The 24,619-nt window shown below is 45.4% G+C and overlaps 1 protein-coding gene across 3 annotated transcripts in view; it reads right to left on the reverse strand.

Moving 5' to 3' along the window:
• The window catches only part of HSF5 (heat shock transcription factor 5), a 60,909-nt gene that overhangs the window by 20,557 nt on the left and 15,733 nt on the right, over positions 1-24,619 (reverse strand). For 2 of the 3 annotated variants that reach the window (XM_039507652.1, XM_039507653.1), the window contains exons 4-5: positions 22,427-22,954; positions 17,356-17,533 (exon numbers count right to left, since the gene is read on the reverse strand). In XM_039507652.1, coding sequence (XP_039363586.1) covers positions 17,356-17,533; positions 22,427-22,954 — 706 coding nt within the window. Of the gene's footprint in view, positions 1-16,648; positions 16,745-17,355; positions 17,534-22,426; positions 22,955-24,619 lie in introns of all 3 variants that reach the window. The other variant, XR_005590068.1, reaches the window with a different exon arrangement.

The raw sequence follows: 24,619 nt of genomic DNA on the forward strand, positions 1-24,619 counted from the left end.
TTCGAGGGTGAAAGTTTTTGCAGATCCTGCACTTATCATTTCTGTGGGACTCCCGCAAACACTTTAAACACCTCTTGTGGAGGTCACTAATGGGCATCGGCCGGCTGCACGATTAATGTGGCTTAAAGCCTGGTGAACAGGGCATGCCCCCTCTGAGGAGAAGTCCCAGCTGGGACTCTAACTCCTAAACTACTCTTCTAACACTTAACTTAAAGGTCTAAGAACCTATCAACTAACAACAAAAAAGACAGAACAATGGACTGTAAGAATGCTCTTGCGATGCAAGACAAGGCTCTCCAGCCAACCATCACTGGAGGTAAGGAACAGAGAGAGCGTAGGGTCGGCAGCGCCTAATATACCAATGCATGAGCACGGCATTCCAGAGAGCGCTACAGCTGACACAACGGATATCACTAAGGCAAAAATCTCCGACAACCGTGCACGTGGGCGCGCGCACACCTAGAATGGAATCAACATGAGAAAGCACTCATGAAGAACTGGCATGATTTTTTGGTATCCAGAGAGTTTTGAATTTAAGTTCCCAAGCTCATCTTTTGAAGGTGTTGTGCAGGTTTCCTTAGAGGATGAGGACTGATAGGTCAGATATGGCACGACTGCTTCATGAAAACTGTTTGCCCATGGGTGACAGGATGTTTTTGTCTTTTCTCATTTTTCTGAGAGTTCCAGAGCATAGTGGTTGTCTGGTTTCCCGCACACAGCTGTTACCTGGGCATCTGATACGCTGGAAGAGGTACACCACACGTTGTGATAGGCATTATAGGACCCATGTATCTTGAAAGGTGTGTTGAGTGGGGTATTGATCATTGTAGCAGTTGAAATATGCCTGCAGACAGACAACTACTGTAAAATATATATTACAATAACTTGCCATTATGCCATACCAGACTTTACACTTAAAGCCAGAGTTCAGCTACTGCTATGTTTCCTTTAGTACAAAGGTCCCCAATCTGAGTGATGTGCCCTTCTAGGAGAGGAATGTTTGGGGGGGGGCATGGTTGGGGCCCAGGCCAGTCCCCATAGGGGGCAGGGAAGGAGCGCCACCCAACTCCACTCCTAGCTCCAGCCCCAGCTGCTGGCCCCGCACCCAGGTTCCCAGTTGCTGGCCCCACTCCTGGGGCTCTGCTTCTGGCCACAGCTGCCAGTCCTTGTCCAGGATCTGGCTGCCGGCCTCAGTTCCTGGTGGAGGCTATGCTCCCACCCTCACCTCTAGCTATGGCACCAGCCTCGTCCCCCTTCCCCATCCATGTCCCCCCTTCCAGAGCCGTGGCCCCACTCCTGTCCCTGGGGAGGCGGGGGCAAGGTAAAAAGTTTGGGGACCACTTCTTTAGAAGAAAAAAAAAAGTGAAAACATTAGGTGTGAACTTAGAAAGTGGCTGGTGAAAACACGTGGATTTGATCCAGCTAATTTATATACAGTAATATGAGTGACAGATCAGAGAGCTAATATAGTGCTTTCTCTAAGACCACACAAATACCTAAATTGTCAAGACCATGTGAAGCTCCCAACATTGTACAGACTGTACATAATGCACATAATGCAATGTCTTTGGTGAAATAATCTGGCATCACAGCACCGTTGTCTAAACTGTGATTAAAATGGCAGAAAGAAGTTTTAGCATGGTGTATCTGACACTAAATTCAATTAAGGAGATTTACCATGAGCTGCAAGAGAATCCAAAAGAGTGAGGGGAAAGCAACAAGCTGGAAAACAGCCCCCAAGGGGAAGTGGTGTCATTCCTCTAACCATTTTATGAAGCTCAGAGGGAACTGGAAGGAGACAAGTATTCTACACTGAACTTAGTAATGCTATAGTTTGAGAAACTTAAATGACATTGTCAGCCTCTTTTCTTAGGATACGTCAGGCAACGTCATCGCAAGTTGCTTGTAAAAATAAACGGAAATACAGGACCTACACAAGATAGGAGTATTTCCCTGGCCTAATTTTAATCAGCACCAAATGCTGTCTGACCATGAACATGAAAAAGTTAATTCCAAGTGCGCAGGCTAATTAAAAACTTGAAAGGAGATGGAACAGACCCTGTAAAGCAATGCAACATTACTGATAATCTACCAACAGCTGCTGAAAAAGCACTGTCTGACTTTGGAGAACGGGAGAATTTACATGATGATGAAGTGAAGCAGTATACAACATAAAAGGCCATAATGGAAAATGAACAGGATGTGTTGAACTAGTGGAAGGAACACAGTGTGGTGTATGCAAAATTAATAATGTTGGCTAGAAATATGCTACATATTCCAGGCAGCAGTAGCAGCAGGGAGAGGAACTTCACTGTAGATAGAAAGATGACTGATCAGCAGAGGACTATCCTCAAGCCATCAGCCATTGACTATTTTCTTAAATGACATTTTATAAACCAGCTTTTTCCATTAATTATTTTGCCTTGTTTTCTGTTCGGAGGAATTTAATAACTTTACCTATCCAGTCTACCTTGCCCAAGGCTAAGATTATATTTATCATACATCAGTAAAGACCTTTTGGATTACTTAATTACTGAAAGTAGATGGACACAGCATAACTCCTACTTTATGGAAAAAATGGTATTTAAAAGCTACAGATGTGCTATGTTTTTTATTGAATATTAACTTTGTTCTTTGAATGTTACATGAATCTCAAAATTTTAATAAATACCAAGACTCTTCAGTGACAAGGTAAAACCTTTTCCTGGACCAACTTCTGTTGGTGAAAGAGAGAAGCTTTCAAGCTACACAGAATTCTTCCTCAGCTCTGTGTAGCTTAAAAGCTTGTCTCTCTCACCATCAGAAGTTGGTCCAATAAAAGATATTACCTCATCCACCTTGTCTCTCCAATATCTATGGACCCACATGACAACAACAACATTGTATACAAGACACTTCAGTGTCTTTTTTTTTTTACCTCAGTAAATATAAAGACGATGAAACATCTTACTGAGATGATTATGATCAGGATATATTTGTGTTTTCTTCTGGCTTTGCTTTTATCTGTATTGCTTCCCCCCCACAAACCCCACCCCCCCAAAAAAGGCTAAGAATTTTGCTAATTAGTGCTAAGACATGTCTTAGAGAAGGACTTTCTTTTTGGAGCTGGAAACCAAGAGGACAATATCACCATAAGGTAGGTAACCCTTAATGATAGCACAGCTAACAAGGGTGCCATCCTGTAATTACAAGCTCATTCTAGCTATAAGTGTGTTGCACTTCTCAGTTAGTGTCAACACAGCGTGTACCTTAGTGCTGTCTACAAGGATGTTAGTTTGCTACAAACTGAGGTGTGACTCTACCTCACACTAGCCTGCCATGGAATAACTGTTCACCTGGGCACCACTGATGTGCATTAAGTTAGTTAATATGCTTTGAACTAGTCTTCTTTGAAATGAAATGGACCTATATCATAGGTGAATCATAGAATCTCAGGGTTGGAAGGGACCTCAGAGGTCATCTATAGTCCAACCCCCTGCTCAAAGCAGGACCAATCCCCAGTCAGATTTTTGCCCCTGATCCCTAAATGGCCCCTTCAATGATTGAACTCACAACCCTGGGTTTAGCAGGCCAATGCTCAAACCACTAAGCTATACCCCCCTCCTCCAAAGGTGCTTACATGGGCCAGCGATACATACACTTTGATGGTTCCATGATATTACAAATAAAACCTGGCCCAACTGATTCGAACAGTCACACAGCAGCCACGGAAAGCTCGCTGGAAGTCAAGGTGAAGCAGCCTCACAGGTGGGATCAGGGACAAAGACACTGTTCGATGCACATTCAGATCCATTCCTACAACTTCCTGTCAATCTCCCACTCACCAGAACAGCCATTCAGCCAGCCTCTGCCACAGCTCCTGGGATGATTTTTAGACCCACACACATAACCTCCTCACCCCCAGCAAGTGGGTCACGTCCACTTACACAACCTTCCCCAAGGTCTTCCCCTCCCTCAACCCCCCACATTCTCACAGAGGTTCACATCTCTTCTCCCCACCCTGAGTATGCTGCACCTACCCTAGAGGGTGTCAAAACCTACACAGCGCTCCTGCCCTCCTTTGCCATATGGGATGTGGGGAGACTTTTTATTCTAGTCAAGACAATCCACTCACACAAGCGCACCCTCCCTATATCAAAAAGTGTTAAACTGTAAATGTGGCTTCTGCAGGGTGCACACAGCCAGTTAGTCTGCGGCAGGCTAGTTTCACACCACAGCTTGCTGCAAACCAACTATGTAGATATCCCTTTAGTTTGAAGCATGTATTTTGGGATCATCATATTTGAGGAGGTTTTTGGGTTAGGTGTGAAACAACTCCAGGCACTTGGGCTCAGGTTGAGTTTGGGATTACATAAGAACATCAGAACAGCCATACTGGGTCAGACCAAAGGTCCATCAAGCCCAGTATCCTGTCCTCTGACAGTGGCCAATAGCAGGTGCCCCAAAGGGAACGAACAGACAGGTTATCATCAAGTGATCCATGCCCTGTCACCCAATCCCAGCTTCTGGATTAGCTGTGGTCTAGTCAGGTTCAGGTCAGGCTGTTAGATTAGGCTCGAGCAGACCTCCACCTTGATGAGCATGGGTATCAGCAGAAAAGCTTACATCAGACCTACCTAAATTTAAGGCATAAGGAAGAAGTATGTGAGGGAACCCAGTTGCCTGCCTCCTCTGAAACAGAATCTCTTAAACTTCAAAGAAACTTGTAGAATGTTGCAAATAGATCTGTCATCAGATATCCCCCACCTGAAGAAGATTCTGTGGAGGACCAAGGATTTAAGAGACTATGTGTGGTCCCCTGAAAGATCCCTGCTGACTTGATCTGCACAAGTGTTTTCAAAGCCCAGGAGATGAAGAGCTATAGGATGACAAGATGTTGAATACTCCAAATCCAACAGACACATGACCTCCTGGCACAAGGGAGATCATTGTGCTCCTCTATTGTCTGTTAATGTAATACATCACCAAGGTGTTGTCTGTAAGCCCCTGCACAGTGATACCTCAAAGGGGCAGGAACGCCTTGCACGCCAGCCAAATTGATCGAGTTCTAGCACATTAATATGAAGGGAGGTTTTGGGGGCCAACCATTTCCCTCAGATTTGTAAGTGGTTCAGGAGTATTCCCCACCATTGGGTGGAGCTGTCTGTAATTAGCCTTTGATAGAAGGGATGTGGAAAACTGGACTTCGTTGCATACCACATCTGGTTACATCCACCAGTCTAATGGATGACTGGATCTCTCCAGGAAGAGAGAGTGTCTTGACTATATAGTTTCTGTTGGGTAGAAAGCTGATTTCAACCTCCTCTGCAGTGGTCAGAAGTGAAGTCTAGCACACTATGTGACGTACTTGCACACCAACATGTGACACAGAAGCTGCAGACAGGTTCTTTTAAGCTGTTGTATGATGTCTGTCACAGAGCAGAACCTCTGATGAAGTAGGCATGCTCTCACCAGTTTTGAATCTAACACTGCCTCTTTGAATTTGATGCATTGTGTGGGATACCATGGATTTGTCCTTGTGACCCTTACAGCCAAGAGAGGCAAAGAGGTCTGGAGTTTTGTGACCTGTTGATGGGTTGAGCCCTGTATAAGCCAGTTATCCCGAGAAGTGTATACTTGGATTCCTGGTTGATGGGCAGTGTGGTATCGCATGAGGGGCAGATCTTAAACCCTGGACGGTTACTTTCAGGTATTTTAGGCTGCATACAGAAGGCATAGCGGGAGCAAGGAAACATCAATTCTCTGGATCTTATTAAAACTACAATAAAGAACTCAAATTTTTAATCTATTGGTTTTAAAAAACCCTAACTACTGGAATAACAATAGGCTTACTAATCTAAGTGGAGACGGATACTGTAGGGTTGTCTCACAACCACTGGCGGAAAGAAGAAACTAAGAGACACCAGAGGGTGCCTGGCCCCACCTCCTATACCTTCAGCTACAAAGATTGCAAGGGCTCCCAGGAAACAGGCACATCTTAGATAGGGGCAGGGGTCCCAGGACGGGGTAGTCAGGGGACAGGGAGTGGGGGGGGCTGGTGGTTATGAGTTACCACACAGAACAACATCTATTGCAAATTCAGTTTCCATTCCACAGAACAGGAAATCATTGAGTGATCTATCCCGTTGTCCACTCCCAGCTTCTGGAGGTCAGAACCTGGGGACACCCAGAGCATGGGGTTGCATCCCTGACCATCTTGGCTAACAAAATCCCCTGGCAATGAGTTCCACGGGCTCACTGTCCATTGTCTGAAGTACTTCTTTTTGTTTGTTTCAAACCTGCTGTCTATTAATTTCATGGGGTAATCCCTGGTTCTTGTTATGTGAAGGAGTAAATAACACTTTCTTATTCATGTTCTTCACATTATTCATGATTTTACAGACCTCTATCATATCTCCCCTTAGTCATCTCTTTTCTAAGATGAACAGTTCCAGTCTTTTTGATCTCTCCTCATATGGAAGCTGTTCCATACCCTTAATCATTTTTGTTGTCGTTCTCTGTACCTTTTCCAATTATATCTTTTTTGAGATGGAGCGACCAGAACTGTATGCAGTATTCAAGCTGTGGGCATACTATGGATTTATATAGTGGCATTACAGTATTTACTGTCTTATTATCTATTCCTTTCCTGATGGTTCATAACATTCCATTAACTTTTTTGACTGCTGCTGCAGCAGATGTTGTCAAAGAACTATCCACAATGACTCCAAGACCTTTTTCTTGAATAGTTACAGCTAATTTAGACCCGTCATTTTGTACATGTAGTTGGGATTATGTTTTCCATGTGCATTACTTTTGCATTTATCAACATTCAAATTCATCTGCCATTTTGTTGCCCAGTACTCTGTCCAGTTCTGGTGCCACACTTTAGGAAAGATGTGGATACATTAGAGAGAATAGAGGAGAGCTACAAAAATGATAAAAGTTTTAGAATACCTGACCTATGAGAAAAGGTTAAAAAATAACTGGGCATGTTTAATCTTGAGAAAAAGAAAGGAGGAAATGGGACCTGATCAGAGTTTTCAAATATATTAAGGGCTCTTATAAAGAAGACAGTGATCAGTTGTTCTTCACATCCACTGAAGGTAGGACAAGTAGTAATGGGCTTAATCTGTAACAAGGGAGATTTAGGTTAGATATTAGGAAATACTTTCTAACTGTAGGGATAGTTAAGTACTAGGATAGCTTACCAATGGAGGTTGTGGAATCCCCGTCATTGGAAATTTTTAAGAACAGATTAGACAAACACCTTTCAGGGATGGTCCAGGTATACTTGATACTGCCTCGAGGGTGGTGGTGGTGGGGGAAATGCTAGATGATCTCTCAAGGTCCATTCTAGCCTTACATTTCTACGATTGCTGGTGCCGATGATGGAAGTAGGGTAGCTGATATCAGTACCGCAGGAGATGCTCATCTCTGAACTATTGATAGTGATGGTACTGAAGTGATTACTTCACAGTGTCGGTAAGTGGAGACTCAGTTTTGACAGACACAGAAGATCCTTTGCAGCTGCGTATGCCTCTGGTGTACTCCACTCAGTAGTGGTCCTGAATCCACCACAGTCTCAGTGGATGTAGCTGGTCTCAACAGCTCCACAGAAGGTATTGGAGTCAATGGTTCCAGATGGTGAGTGCCACTATGGGACTGTACTGGGGAGTGGCGGAGCTGATGCTTGCACTCTAACCTCAGTGCTGTGCTGGCTGACATCAAGTCCCGCACTGCAGACAGAAGAAGTACTCTTCTTAGGCTTTGGAGCCCCAGAGTGCTCCAGATGCTTGCGTTTCTTATTCAGAAAGCCCACAGAAGGGGATTTCTGTTTCTTCCATAGTCAGAACAATAAGATGCAAGGCACTACCAACAGAGTTGTGCATGAACTCCCCTGCACCGACGTAGTGAGCTCCAGTGCTAGTTGAAGTGCAGTGTCCATTAGGTCAATGATTCTTGACCCTCAGGGGTCCATCAGTATAATCAAGGGGGTCTGCGAACAGATTGGTCCCTCCCAAAGATGATGAATAAGGGGCACACAGGGTCACGTGTCCCCCCCAGATTTCTGCCTTCCAAAAGAGACCCAGCAGAGAGGAGGCAGCAGCACACTCATCATGTGTCCATGCAAGGAAGGAGGAAGCAGCAGGGAGGCTGACTGTGGGCTGAGCCCCCTCTCTCCCTGCTACATGGGGCTGCTTCTCCTTCCCTGCTGCTGGAGTCCCAGCACTTCTCGATACCTGCTTTGCAGACTGCCTGCTGAGGTAAGCCGGGGTTGGAGATGGCACTCCCTCCCTGAGTCTGGCCACACAGAGCTCACCCAGCCCCAGCCCCCCAAATGTCCCTCTGCAGTGCCCTCTGGTCCCTCCTCAAGCACCTACTCGGGAACCCCTCCCAGTATATATATATATACACACACACACACACACACACACACACACACTCCAGCACTCGCCCAAATATCACCTAGCAATGCTATAATGTATTAGTATCAGGTAAGCTGTCAATATTTTAATTAGCTATGTTTTTTGTTGATCTGTTCAAATAATAATTTCTCTACAGTAATATGTGTAATAACTATTAAAGTAACATGAAAAACAAATTATGTGCAACAACATAATGAGGAGGAAGTTGGAGATCCACAGGTTTGTCTATTTAAAATTAGGTTGAAAGGAAAAGGTAGAGAACCACTGCATTAGGTAATCCCGAGGTGCATGTCCCTCAACTTCTGTGTCCTTTTCTTAAAACCTCTGGAAATAGAACACCTATCTCTAATGTGACATGCTCTTAAACAACAAGAATGAAGGTCATTAATGGACATCAACACCCAACACTCTAAGCAGTATTTAAATCCAGGAGACTTTGGCATAAGCACTCCCAGTACCAAGCAGAGCCCAAAAAATAAAAAATAAATCAACTACATAAAAAGTAAGAAAATAAAGACGAAAAAAAAGTGTTCTGAACTAAAAATTAAAGAGCATCAATAACTCTATACTAGGGCTGTTGAGTAATTGCAGTTAACTCACACGATTAACTAAAAAAATCGTGATTAATCACAGTTTTAATCATATTGTTAAACAACAGAATACCAAATGAAATTTATTAAATATTTTTTTGATTTTTTCCCTACATTTTCAAATATATTGATTTCAATTACAACACACAATACAAAGTGTACAGTGCTCACTTGTTATTTTTATTACATATATTTGCATTGTAAAAATGATAAACAAAAGAAACAGAATTTTTCAATTCACCTCATACAAGTATTGTAGTACAATTTCTTTATCGTGAAAGTGCAACTTACAAATGTAGATTTTTTTTTGTTACATAACTGCACTCAAAAACAATACAATGCAAAACTTTAGAGCTTGCAAGTCCACTTGATCCTACTTCTCATTCAGCCAATCGCTAAGACAAATAAGTTTGTTTACATTTACGGGAGATAATGCTGCCCTCTTCTTATTTACAATGTCACCAGAAAATGAGAACAGGCGTTTGTATGGGACTTTTGTAACCAGCATTGCAAGGTTTTTACATGCCAGATATAACAAACATATAATATAATAAACATTCATATGACCCTTCATGCTTCGGCCTTTCCAAAGGACATGCTTCCATGCTGATGATGCTCGTTAAAAAAATGTGTTAATTAAATTTGTGACTGAACTCCTTGGAGGAGAACTGTGTCTCTGGCTCAGTTTTACCCGCATTCTGCCATACATTTCATGTCATAGTAGTCTCGGCTGATGACTCAGCAAGTTGTTCATTTTAAGAACACTTTCACTGCAGATTTGACAAAACGCAAAGAAAGTATCAATGTGAGATTTCTAAAGATAGCTACAGCACTCAACCCAAGGCTTAAGAATCTGAAGTGCCTTCCAAAATCTGATAGGGATGAGGTGTGGAGCATACTTTTAGAAGTCTTAAAAGAGCAACACTTCTATGTGGAAACTACAGAACCCAAACCACCGAAAAAGAAAATCAACCTTCTGCTGGTGGCAACTGACTCAGATGATGAAAATGAACATGCGTCGGTCCTCACTGCTTTGGATTGTTATCAAGAAGAACCTGTCATCAGCATGGATGCACGTCCTCTGAAATGGTGGTTGAAGCATGAAGGGACATATGAATCTTTAGCACATCTGGCATGTAAACGCCAGCTTGCAACGCCAGCTACAACAGTGCCATGAGAATACCTGTTCTCACTTTCAGGTGACATTGTGAACAAGAAGCAGGCAGCATTAGCTCCTGCAAATGTAAACAAACTTGTTTGTCTGAGCAATTGGCTGAACAAGGACCGTTACCTGTTCCGTAACTGGCGTTCTTTGAGATGTGTTTCTCATGTCTATTCCACAGTAGGTGTGCATGCTCGCCACGTGCACTGGTGCTGGAAGTTTTTCCCTTAGCAGTATCCGTACTGGGGGAGCACCGCGACGACCCCTGGAGTGGTGCCTATATATCGCACTATAAGGGGAGCCATGGGCTCCCCCCACCCTTGGTTCCTTCTTGCCAGACAACTCCGAAAGAGGGGAAGGAGGGCGGGGTGTGGAATAGACATGAGCAACACATCTCAAAGAATGCCAGTTACGGCACAGGTAACTGTCCTTTCTTCTTAGAGTGACTGCTTATGTGTATTCCACAGTAGGTGATTCCAAGCTATATCTGTTGGAGGTGAGTAGGAGTTCATGATAGTTCGGGATGAAGTTCCGCCCTGCTGAACCCAGCGTCATCCCTAGACTGGGAGACGATCGCATAATGCGAAGAAAATGTGTGAACTGAGGCCCAAGTGGCCGCCCTACAAATGTCTTGGATAGGGATATGGGCTACATAGGCCGCTGATGAGGCCTGAGCCCTTGTAGAGTATGCCCTAACGATCAGTGGCGGGGGCACCCCTGCCTGATCATAGCACGTGCGTATGCACGAAGTGATCCAGTGGGAAAGCCACTGGGTGGAGATAGGCTGCCCCTTCACCCACTTGGCTGAGGGAATAAAGAGTTGCGAGGATTTCCAGAACGGCTTGGTCCGATCCAGATAAAAAGCCAGCACCCTATGCACATCGAATGTGCGCAGGCAGCATTCCTCGTTAGAAGAATGGGCTTAGCACAGAGCACAGGAAGAAAGATGCTCTGTTCCATATGGAAGACGGAGACCACCTTTGGGAGGAACGCCAGGTGTGGGCGCAGCTGGACTTTATCCCTGTGGAAGACCGTATAGGGGGGTTCCGAGGTTAGGGCCCTAAGTTCCAAGACACGTCGGGCCAACGTGATCGCTATGAGGAAGGCCACCTTCCATGAGAGGTGAGACCAGGAACACGTGGCCAGGGGTTCAAAGGGAGGTCCCGTGAGTTGGGACAAGACCGGGTTTAGGTCCCATTGTGGCATGGGGGGGGGGGGTCTAGTGTATGGGAACGAATGGTCAAGGCCCTTCAAGAAATGGGAGGTCATTGAGTGGGAGAAGACCGAATGTCCTTGCACAGGTGGGTGGAAAGCCAATATGGCTGCCAGATGCACCCTGACCGAGGTAGGTGCCAGTCCTTGGGCCCTAAGGGATAGGAGGTAGTCCAGGATAAGATGGAGAGGCGCGGCGGAGGGGGAGACTCCCTGCTCACTCGCCCACCTGGCGAACCTGGATCACTTTGCCACGTACGTCTGACATGTGGACAGCTTCCTGCTTTCCAGGAGGACTCGCCTTACCTGCTCTGAACAACTGTTCTCCACATTTAGCCATGGAGAAGCCATGCTGTCAGGTGGCGTGCAGCCAGATTGGGATGGAGGAGGTGGCCCTCGTCCTGGGAGAGGAAGTCCAGGTGGGGCGGCAGAGCCCTTGAGGGGGCCGCCAAGAGGTGTAGGAGGGGCCCGTACTAGTGCTGAGTGGCCCACACCGGGGCTATGAGAATGACTCTCGCCTTGTCTACTTTCACCTCCTGAAGGACCTTGGTGATGAGGGGGAATGGGGGGAAGGCGTAGAGGAGCTGGCCCAACCACAGTAGGAGGAACGCATCAGAGACTGCGCCCTTCCCCACACCTCCCCTGGAGCAGAACCAGGGGCAATGCCAGTTCTGGCGGGTTGCAAACAGGTCGATATGGGGAACTTCCCCCTCTTGGAAGAGCCGGTGAGTGACCTCTGAGTGAAGCGACCACTCATACTGGGGGAAGAAGACCCTGCTGAGACGGTCCACTTGCGTATTGCGGATGCCCAGGAGGTGGGCCTCCCTCAGGGGGCCAGGGAGCGAGTCCCACCTTGCCTATTGATGTAGTACATGGTGGCAGCATGATCTGTGAGGACCCTGACCACTCTGCAGCGGAGGTGTGTGTGGAAAGCCACGCACACCAACTGCACTGCCCTGAGCTCTGACATTTATGTGAAGGGACAAGTCCGGGGTAGACCACGTTCCCTAGGTCTGCACGTTCCCTGTCTGGGCTCCCCAGCTGAGGTCTGAAGCGTCGGACACCAGGTCTATGGATGGGCTGGCATCCCGAAAGGGAACTCCTTGCAGCATATCGCTCAGGCAAGACCACCATTGAAGGGAAGACAGTATCGGGGATGGAACTGTGAGCACCTTGTCTAGGCCATCCCGAGCTTGAGAGAATTGGGAGGCTAGCAGATCTGGAGGGGCCTCATTCGGAATCTGGCATGGCGAACCATGTACGTACACGCCACCATGTGTCCCAGAATTTGAAGGCATGCCCTCGCCATGGTCACCGGGAAAGCCGTGACTGAGGTGATGAGATCCCTTAGGGTCTCGAACCTGTCCAAGGGGAGAGAGGCTGTGGCCCACGAGGAGTCCAGCAGGGCCCCAATGAACTCTATGCGCTGAACAGGAATGAGGGGGTTAGTTAAAGAGAAGTTAAAAGGTATAGTGACTAAAGTGAAATCCCTGCAAGCTGCATGGGTGCTTTTTAAAGACACCGTAATAGAGGCCCAACTTCAATGTATACCCCAAATTAAGAAACACAGTAAAAGAACTAAAAAAGAGCCACCGTGTTTTAACAACCATGTAAAAGAAGCAGTGAGAGATAAAAAGACTTCCTTTAAAAAGTGGAAGTCAAATCCTAGTGAGGCAAATAGAAAGGAGCATAAACACTGCCAAATTAAGTGCAAGAGTATAATAAGAAAAGCCAAAGAGGAGTTTGAAGAAAGGCTATCCAAAAACTCCAAAGGTAATAACAAAATGTTTTTTAAGTACATCAGAAGCAGGAAGCCTGCTAAACAACCAGTGGGGCCCCTTGATGATCGAGATACAAAAGGAGCGCTTAAAGATGATAAAGTCATTGCGGAGAAACTAAATGGATTCTTTGCTTCAGTCTTCACGGCTGAGGATGTTACGGAGATTCCCAAACCTGAGCTGGCTTTTGTAGGTGACAAATCTGAGGAACTGTCACAGATTAAAGTGTCACTAGAGGAGGTTTTGGAATTAATTGATAAACTCAACATTAACAAGTCACCGGGACCAGATGGCATTCACCCAAGAGTTCTGAAAGAACTCAAATGTGAAGTTGAGGAATTATTAACTAAGATTTGTAACCTGTCCTTTAAATCGGCTTCGGTACCCAATGACTGGAAGTTAGCTAATGTAATGCCAATATTTAAAAAAGGCTCTAGAGGTGATCCCGGCAATTACAGACCGGTAAGTCTAACGTCGGTACCGGGCAAATTAGTCGAAACAATAAAATTGTCAGACACATAGAAAAACAAACTGTTGAGCAATAGTCAACATGGTTTCTGTAAAGGGAAGTCGTGTCTTACTAATCTATTAGAGTTCTTTGAAGGGGTCAACAAACATGTGGACAATTTCCAGAAAGCCTTTGACAAGGTCCCTCACCAAAGGCTGTTAGGTAAATTAAGCTGCCATGGGATAAAAGGGAAGGTCCTTTCATGGATTGAGAACTGGTTAAAAGACAGGGAACAAAGGGTAGGAATTAATGGTAAATTCTCAGAATGGAGAGGGGTAACTAGTGGTGTTCCCCAAGGGTCAGTCCTAGGACCAATCCTATTCAATTTATTCATAAATGATCTGGAGAAAGGGGTAAACAGTGAGGTGGCAAAGTTTGCAGATGATACTAAACTGCTCAAGATAATTAAGACCAAAGCAGACTGTGAAGAATTTTAAAAAGATCTCACAAAACTAAGTGATTGGGCAACAAAATGGCAAATGAAATTTAATGTGGATAAATGTAAAATAATGCACATTGCAAAAAATAACCCCAACTATACATACAATATGATGGGGGCTAATTTAGCTACAACAAGTCAGGAAAAAGATCTTGGAGTCATCGTGGATAGTTCTCTGAAGATGTCCACTCAGTGTGCAGAGGCGGTCAAAAAAGCAAACAGGGTGTTAGGAATCATTAAAAAGGGGATAGAAAATAAGACTATATTAGAGAATATAATATTACCCTTATATAAATCCATGGTATGCCCACATCTCGAATACTGTGTATAGATGTGGCCTCCTCACCTCAAAAAAGATATACTGGCACTAGAAAAGGTTCAGAAAAGGGCAACTAAAATGATTAGGGGTTTGGAGAGGGTCCCATATGAGGAAAGATTAAAGAGGCTAGGACTTTTCAGCTTGGAAAAGAGGAGAATAAGGGGGGATATGATAGGAGTATATAAAATCATGAGTGATGTAGAGAAAGTGGATAAGGAAAAGTTATTTACTTATTCCCATAATACAAGAACTGGGGGGCACCAAGTGAAATTAATAGGCAGCAGGTTTAAAACAAATAAAAGGAAGTTGTTCTTCATGCAGCGCACAGTCAACTTGTGGAACTCCTTACCTGAGGAGGTTGTGAAGGCTAGGACTATAACAGCGTTTAAAAGAGAACTGGATAAATTCATGGAGGTTAAGTCCATTAATGGCTATTAGCCAGGATGGGTAAGGAATGGTGTCCCTAGCCTCTGTTTGTCAGAGGGTGGAGATGGATGGCAGGAGAGAGATCACTTGATCATTGTCTGTTAGGTTCACTCCCTCTGGGGCACCTGGCACTGGCCACTGTCGGTATACAGGATACTGGGCTGGATGGACCTTTGGTCTGACCCGGTACGGCCGTTCTTATGTTCTTAATGTTGATTTGGTCTCGTTCATCACTAGGCCGAGACCAGTGAATGTCGATAGGAGCAGCTCCACGTGGGTCTTTACCTTGGAGCGGGACTCCCCCTTGAGGAGCCAGTCATCCAGGTAAGGAAAGATCTGTACCCCCTCCCGCCTGAGACAGGCTGCTACCACAGACATACATTTCGTAAAGACCCTGGGTGCCATGGATAGGCCAAACGGGAGGACCGCAAACTGATAGTGGTTTTCGAAAATATGGCTGCGTGCTCGGGACTGGCAGGCTCATAATGTCCTTCTCAGCCTTCATCGCCTCCGGTGTTGACGGTGGGGATGCATGGGCCGATGGTGCCAGGCTGCTCTGCTCCACACGAGTCGGAGGCCTTGAGCTCGGGGGGGACCGAGGGCTGCCCAACGCTGGACCAGCCTCCCCCTTTTCCTTGTCACAGCACCGCTGCAAGGCAGGGCGCTTCCCTCGCTTTTTGCAGGGAGAGCGGTGCCGACTGGTCGAAGGGGCCTCGCTACGCACCAATGACACGGCGGCCGGTGCCGAGTCTGATCAGAGTGCTGGCGTTGGGGCCAGTGCCGACTCCATCAGGAGAGCTCAAAGTCTAATGTCTCTCTCCTTCTTAGTCCTTGGCTTGAACAACCTGCAGATCTTACAGTGGTCACAGGCAGCAGAGACACTCAGCGCGTAGGTCACTCCTAGGCATGCCCCGAGCCCACTCTAACAATTGAAGAAACGATCCCCGAACGGTACCACTAAGATCGAGAAGAAAAGGCTGCAGCAGAGCTGGAGCACAAAGTTCCAACTACCTTCACTGGTGGCAAGAAGGAACTGAGGGTGAGGGGAGCCCGTGGATCCCTTTATAGCACGATATACAGGCGCCACCCCAGGGGTCGCCATGGTGCTCCCCCAGTACGGATACTGCTAAGGGAAAAACTTCCGGAACCGGTGCACGTGGAGAGCATGCACAACTACTGTGGAATACACATGAGCAATCACTCAAAGAAGAATAGGACTGAGTGGACTTGTAGGTGCTAAAGTTTTATACTATTTTACTTTTGAATGCATTTTTATTTTTTTGTACATAATTCTACATTTGTACATTCAACTTTCATGATAAAGAGATTGCACTACAGTACTTGTCTTAAGTGAATTGAAAAATGCTATTTCTTTTGTTTTTTTACAGTGCAAATATTTGTAATAAAAATAAATATAAAGTGAGCACTATACACTATGTATTCTGTTTTGTAATTGAAATCAATATTTGAAAATGTAGAAAACATTCAAAAATATTTAAATAAATGGTATTCTGTTATTGTTTAAAGCAACAAAGAGTCCAGTGGCACCATACAGACTAACAGATGTATTGGAGCATAAGCTTTCGTGGGTGAATACCCACTTCGTCAGACGCATGTATTGGAAATTTATGGTTATTGTTTAAGAGTGTGATTAATTGCACAACTAATTTTTTTAATCACTTGACAGACCTACTCTATACACTAGTAAAATTCTAAAAGGGTAAACTGTATGCAAAGCACAGTGAATGCTCCACTCTGACTACCAGCCACAGACAATAAGAAGAAACCGAGGGAGCGGCAGCGCACCTGCATTCTTTATATTGCAGCTCAAGCAGGAGGAAATGCAGGGCTGATAACACTAGGGAAGACTCTCCAGCCCCAATGCACTGGTCGCACATATACCTGGAGCGGAGCACACGTATGCAAGCACTTGAACTCTAAATTTTTGGGGTTTACATTAAATTAAAAAAACAAACCAACTCTGAATATCCTTGAAAGGCATTAATATTACTGATAATGTCACTTTTTAAAAGTTTGTGTGATAATTTGCATGAAATTAAGATTGAGCTAATTATTCCATCTCAACAAGAAATTCTAAAAAAGTCACTTGAAAGTACACATTGAAACTATTTAGGGCTTGTTTACAGATAAAAATTGTTCTGAATTAACCGAATCAGCATAGTTTGACTATATCATATTGCTAAAGCAGTATAACCCACCTAGCATGAACAAGTTATACCAGTATAAAGTGCTTCTGGTTTATTCCTGTATGGAAAGAAAAATAAGCTATACTGGTATAAGGCACCTTCATACTGTGGCAACTTCAGTGGTTGTACTGGTATAATTATTTCAGTAAAAAAAACAGTATACAACTAACCAAAATAGGTATACTGGTATAACATTCAAGTGTAGACCAAGCCTTAGACTGTTCATCATTCTCTCGGTCTTGACTACATGGCTCCTTAGTCACCAGGCACAGTAAACGCTGGAAAAGCTATGGGCCCAATTCTTACCAGGAGACTTGCCCTTCTGTGAACTGCTTCTTCTCTCTCTGCACCTGGTTTGTATGGATGAAGCTGTGTCTTTGACAGATCTGCTCACAGGTTCCACATCTGAAATAAGGAATCCTACCTGCTCCGAAGACACAACTGTCTCCGATGGACTGGTTTGACACTTAATACTGGGATCCACCTTTTAAAAAAAATCAAAACCCACTCAATACTTTCTGTAATCACTTTAGGGGATTTAATGCAGATAAATATCTCTTTCTCTCATGGAATGTCCACTTCAAGGGACATTCCCCAAACAGAAAACACTACTTGGAACTTAGATGCCATAAAAGAAAACTGGTTTGAATTTTCGTAAGGTATAAACTGTGTAAAATAAATGTAAAAATAAAAGCTCTCTCTTTTAAAAATTGGCATTTCTGAGCATCTTGCTGATTTGTAATATCACTTATGACTTCAGCAATTTGACCCCCATCCTAATATAATATTTAACAAAAAAAAATATTTTCCTGGTGAGATTTTGAGACTAGTGCTAAAAAGGTGTAACTGCATACTCCAATGACTAGTAAGGCATCTAAGTAGCCACTTACATGCACAACTGCCACAATTCTATGTGCATTCCTAAAAATGTCTCTAAGTCTAATATTTAATCAGTGATATTTCACACAGTAACATTATTCTGTTTAAGTAAATATTATGAAATAAAAACTAGTTTTCAGATTTTTTTCACTGTATCAGCATATACTCATATATCAAATTATGTTACCATTTAGCAAGATAGTTGTCAGCTGCAGTCTCAAAGTGCCAGAACTTGTCCCATCTATTAACACATTAAAATAAACTGGGATGAGAGCATATGCAATAAGGGGACAGGATGTTTGGCCAAAACTGTTTGTTGATATTTAGGTACCTTTGTGTTGAGAACACTCATGAAAAATTTCAGCTTGAAAACAAGTTTTTCTGAAGGTTAATAATTACCAAAACTAGAGGGGTTGTTTCTTTAACAACAATTATAACACTTAATGTAATGCTAAAATGGCCTTGAACCTATAGGCTCCAGAGTAACCTAGACAAATTGGAGGATTGGGCCAAAAGAAATCTGATGAGGTCAAGTGCAGAGTCCTACACGTAGGATAAAAGAATCCCATGCACCACTACAGGCTGGGGACTGACTGGCTAAGCAGATGGAACTAGACTGTTCTCAGTGGTGGCAGATGACAGAACAAGGAGTAATGGTCTCAAGTTGCAGTGGGGGAGGTTTAGGTTGGATATTAGGAAAAACTATTTCACGAGGAGGGTGGTGAGGCACTGGAATGGGTTACCTAGGGAGGTGGTGGAATCTCCATCCTTAGAGGTTTTTAAGGCCCGGCTTGCCAAAGCCCTGGCTGGGATGATTTAGTTGGGGTTGGTCCTGCTTTGAGCAGGGGGTTGGACTAGATAACCTCCTGAGGTCTCTTCTAACCCTGATATTCTGTGATTCTATAAATGCTGCAAAAATGTGAATAGATGTTGCTCTGCAGTGCAAGCATAAATAGAAGCAGATGCATGGTCCAAGTAATTAAATGTAGAACTAGTCAGATATAGGCTTTTCCCCCTGCTAAAAATTTTGCATAAACTTTTAAAGACAATTGTTTGAGCAAACTTTTCCATGGAAAGTAAGATTCTGGGGGAAAATCTGAAATCCAAAATATTTTGATTTGGAAGTGCTGCTGTGCTCCCATTCTCCTCCAAGGGCTGGGCTCCCTGGTCGGACATCCCACATGATACACCTTTCCTCTCCTGGTGAAGGGAGGCAGCTGCACCAGGGGAGTCTAGTCATGGTGCATCATGGGAGATGTAGCTGAGCTGGGAAGCTCAGCCCATAGAGGAGAATGGGGACTTCCATGAGATAGCACAATAAGATAGCTGTATCAAAATGTTTCCGTTTTTTTGTGAAATAACCTAAGTTTTCCATGGAAAGTAAACAGATTTATTTATTTATTTATTTTACACACAAAAAATCCATTTAATCAAAAACCCAATTTCCCATCAAAAACAGTTTAGATTAAAGCTTTTGACCAGCTATGGTTAAATGCTAGGTATGAATCTTTGCTTTGACTGTTAGCTCCCTAAGCACTCATCCCTTTCTCTCCAGTGTAATGTGTAAAAGATGGAAGTAGACAGAGTGGGTATGTCTGGGAAGACCTGGATTTAGTCACAATGCCATGATAAACTGGTGTTTAACCCTATATCTCACATTTGAGGCCTCACTTCTATGCGGAAATAACGTGGTAGCCATAGACCCGTGCTCTCATTAATACAGGATACATGTCCCCTGCACATCCTGTCCTGCTCATCTTTTTTACTTTGTATGTCTAGAAAGAACAATCAAATCAAGTATGGGATATTATAATACACAAGGTTCAGAGAAATCTTTCCTCAATTAAACAAAAAAATTGAATTAAATAGTGTGCATAAATTAAGAATACTAACCATCTCTCCAATTAATTGCTCTGTCTTTTGCAACAACACTAAGGCTTTGTGCAGGGCTGGATTAACCTTTTGTGGGCCCGGCACCAAACATATTTGTGGGCCCCCATGGAGATAATGGAGCATGGTGCAGGGAGGTCAGTCCCCAGAGCGAGGGGCCAGCCAGGGGCAATGGGGCATGACAGGGGAGGCCCTGCTCCACCCAATGCAAGGACACTATTTACAAACCAGCAGTTGCCAGACACACAGTGGCCTGCCCGGCCCTGTGCTGCCAGCCTGCCCCTTCCCCTCGGGAGTGGGCCACAGAGCCCCCCCACCCAACACCCCCCGACTCCATATAGCCAGAGCCCTCCCAGGCCCACTATGCCCAGTGCCCCCCAAACCCCACCCACAAATGCAGTGCCCTGCACAACACCACCCCTGCCCACAGCCCCACCACGATTGCCAAACCCTCCCCCCAGAACCCACACTCCCTAGTGCCCCAACACACACCTTCCCCACTCCCTCACAGCCCATCCCCTCCCTCAATCCTCCAAGAGGCCCACTCCCCCACACCCTGCCTCCTGGCCACACTCACCGGCCTGCTGGGAGGCAACTGTGTCTGCCAGGCTGAGCTGGCAGTGTAGCCAGAGCCAGTCCCAGGGCCAGGAATCGCTCTGGCCCCTTGGGAGCAACGCAATCAGCCAGGCCAGGGCCTGCCCCGGCCGGGGTCCCTCAAGACGCACTTGCCTGGAGGGGCCCAGCCAAGCCCTCCACACTGTCTCCCCCTCCACCTGGCTGAGACTGGCCAGGGTTCTGTACCAGACCCAGGCAGCTCAGCTCCAGGGAGACAGGCAGAGCCACTCAGGTGGTGGGAAGCAGAAAGTGCCTGGAACTGGAAGTGCACTGGGGTCCAGCCAGGAGGCTGAGAGGAGCAGGGGGCGGAGAGGAGCCCTCGGCCACGTGGGGGACAGGCCAAGAGAAGCAAGTGGTGGGCAGGGGAAGCCAGCAGGGTCTCAGGCAGGGGTGAGCTGCAGCCGGTTCGCACGGGTTCACGCGAACCCGTTGTTAAATTTAGCAGCCATTTTAGAACCAGTTGTTAAGGGCTGCTAAATTTAACAAAAGTTCCGGCCCAAACTCACTTCCCGCTCCTCTCCTGCTCCGCCCCCTTCTCCTCCCCCTCCCCTGCTTCCCGCGAATCAGATGTTCGCGGGAAGCCTGAACAAGCAGCATGGAGGCAGGTAAGCTGGGGCGCGGAGGGGGAGGGGAGGTGCGGCTGGCTCAGCAGCTCCCGGTCCCAGACCGCAGCTCCCTCCAGCCCAGCGCCAGCCCGGGGAGTCGGGCCGAGCGGCTACCGCCGAGCGGCTGGGCCCCGGTGCCGGCCCGGGAGTCGGGCTGGCGGCTGCCGCCGGCGGTGCCTGCTCTGGTCCAGCCGGGCTCGGGAGTTGGGCCGCGCCGGTCGTGGTCCTGGCAGAGTGGACCCGGTCCCCAGGCAGTGTGGTAAGGGGGCAGGGAGGGGTGGGTTGTGGGGGTGGATAGGGGCCAGGGCAGGCAGAGGGCAGGGAACAGGGGGATTGAATGGCGGCAAGGGTCCCGGGGAGCAAGCAGGAAAGAGCAGGGTTGTATGTGGTGGTGGGGGCACTCAGGGACAGTGAGAAGGGGTAGTTGTAGGGGGGCGGGGTTGTGGGGGGCCCTTGAGACTGAGTGGAGGGGGTGGGTGGCGGCAAGGGGCAGTCAGGGGACAGGGAAGGGGGGGATGGGTCAGGGGTCTCGGTGTGTGTGTCAAGGAACATGAGGGGTTGGATGGGGCGAGGGGGAAAGGAGGGAACCCGTTGTTAAAATTTTGGAGGGAGGAGGGAACCGGTTGTTAAAAATTTGGCAGCTCATCACTGGTCTCAGGGCACAGTGCAAGCGGAGCAGACCGGGGGTCCTTCTGAGCATGGGCCCGGCTCCATGGAGCCACTGTAAACCCAGCACTGGGTTTGTGTATAGGCCCTTCCTTTTAGTGACACGGCTGTGCTGCCACAGCCATGCCGCTAAAAGACGTGCAGTATAGCTGCTGTTTGTCGGCAGGAGAAAGCTCTCCTGCCGACAAAAAACGTCCACCACCACCCCCCACCACGAGCAGCAGCGGCTTTGTTGGCAGGAGTACTCCTGCTGACAAAGTGCTGTTCACACTAGCGCTTTTCATCAGTAAAACTTTTGTCGTTTGGAGGGGGGTGCAGGGGGGAGTCGACGGGAGAAACTCTCCCATCGACCCAGCATCGTGTAGACAACACAATAAGTTGACCTAAGGTACGGCGACTCCAGCTACGTTATTCATGTAGCTGGAGTTGCCTAACTTAGGTCGACTTAACTCCGTAGTGTAAACCTAAGTGACATAAGACATAGTAAATACTACAGGTCAGATCACACTGGAGTGATGTGGATTTACATTAGCTGGGAATCTGGCCCTAGAAGTCCAATCCAGCCAACCCTTTAGTTTCTTACAGTTTTATGTAAGTTACTTCAATGGGACTACTCACAAGAAGTTTGTAGTACCAGGCCCTCACTGTGGTATAGTGTAGTTATCACGGCAGAATATCCTGTAGTACAGGAACACATATTGCAGTGTTCCTTTACCCCATACCTGCTGTGGACTGAATGGCAGTCCCTCCTGAAGAAACATCACTGAAGACTGAGCTGAAGCATGGCTCATCTGTTCTTTCAGTTTTGCATGTTCTTCCTGTGTGGCTGCAGGTTCTCGCACTATTTGTGCAGCAGTATTCTCTACAGGCTCGGTGGTTTGGATAGTATAAATAAATTCAGAAGACTGTGGCAGAGAACAGGCTATTGCTTGATCTGTTCCCACCATAAATGTAATATCAGAACCTACAGGTGTAAGAGGCTCCAGCTGGCTGGCATGACTCGAGGAAGGTGCATCATTAGTCCCAGGATTAACTATCAATTGCTGGCCTGCATTAGGCTGCGGGGTTGGACACTGGTTCTCCACAGGTTCCACCTTCACCATCTCTAGCTTGGGGGATGAATGCATCTCATCTACAATCTGAAAGACAGCCTCTAGGTTTACTTCTGTCTTCTTGTTTTCATCAGATGTATTGCATGGCCAGTTAGATGGCAAAAATTCAACTGGGTATGATGACTGCATTGGAGGATTCTGGGAAAACAAAATGCAGTGGACTGTAATCAGAAAAATGTGACTGCAATATTAGATATATTTAAAGTTTCTTAGATTCATCAGTTCCAAGGCCAGAAGGGACAACAGAGCTTCCTCAAAATAATTCCTAGAGCACAGCTTGGCTTTTTAAGGGGGGAGGGATAGCTCAGTGGTTTGAGCATTGGCCTGCTTAAACCCAGGGTTGTGAGTTCAATCCTTAACAGGGCCACTTGGGGATCTGGGGCAGAAATCAGTACTTGGTCCTGCTAGTGAAGGCAGGGGGCTGGACTCAATGACCTTTCAAGGGCCCTTCCAGTTCTAGGAGATAGGTGCATCTCCAATCATTATTTAGAATAACATCCAATCTTTGATTTAAAAATTGTCAGTGATGGAGAAACCACCATGACCCTTGGAAAGTTGTTCCAATGCATAATTACTTTTGCTGATAAAAATTTACACTTTATATCCAATCTGAATAGGTCTAGCTTCAAGACATTAGATCATGTTATATCTTTCTTTGCTAGAGTGAAGAGCCCATTATCAAATATTTGCTCCCCATGTAGGTACTTATAGACTAATCAACTCATCCCTTCACCCTCTCCTTATTAAGCTAAATAGGTTGAGCTCCTTGACTCTTTCACTATAATAAGCCATGTTTTCTAATCCTTTAACCATTCTTTGGCTCTTATTTGAACCATCACCAATCAATCAACATTCTTCTTGAATTGTGGACAACAAAACTGGACACAGCAAAGAGTCCTGTGGCACCTTAGAGACTAACAGACGTTTTGGAGCATGAGCTTTCGTGGGTGAATACCCACTTCGTCGGATGCATGTAGTGGAAATTTCCAGGGGCAGGTATATATATGCAAGCAAGGTATATATATGCAAGGTATATATACCTTGCTTGCATATATATACCTGCCCCTGGAAATTTCCACTACATGCATCCGACAAAGTGGGTATTCGCCCACGAAAGCTCATGCTCCAAAACGTCTGTTAGTCTCTAAGGTGCCACAGGACTCTTTGCTGCTTTTATAGATCCAGACTAACACGGCTACCCCTCTGAAAACTGGACACAGTTCTCTACCAGCAGTCTCACCAGCTCAGAGATAGATGTAGGTTTCATTTTTAGAAGGTACACACTATACATTTTTAAAGTGATTTATTTTGAAAAAAAACTTTTCAAATTAGTTTTATAGCTATATCAGAAAATGAATGATTGTTTGGTTATTTCATTTACCAAAGGTAACTGAAGCAGATATTTATGAAGTCATTGGGAGGTGAGTTATCTCCAATTCAACAGGTTAATCATTAATATTTGGAGGATTTTCTTGCCATGCTGTATTAGGAGGAGATCACCACCAGACAGACATTTAAAATGTTTTATTTAACTAAAACAACAAAGTTAGGGATTCTGGATTTTTTTCTTCAACAGGAAACATAATATTTTAACAAAACAAGCATATGAATTTTTGAATTTAGTTAAACATTCAAGTTTTTTTAAATGTTTTTGTTAAAATTGTTTTTAACTAAAATAGTTAAATGAAATAGTCTTTTTTAAAAAACAAAAATTAAATTGATTAGGTCAACATGAGAAACTTAAAATATTGGCTTCTGCAGCTAACTCAGTTGTCTTCACCTTCATTTTCCCGTTTGTTCATA

Source organism: Mauremys reevesii, linkage group 20 (genome assembly GCF_016161935.1).
Source record: "Mauremys reevesii isolate NIE-2019 linkage group 20, ASM1616193v1, whole genome shotgun sequence".
Lineage (NCBI taxonomy): Eukaryota > Metazoa > Chordata > Testudines > Geoemydidae > Mauremys > Mauremys reevesii.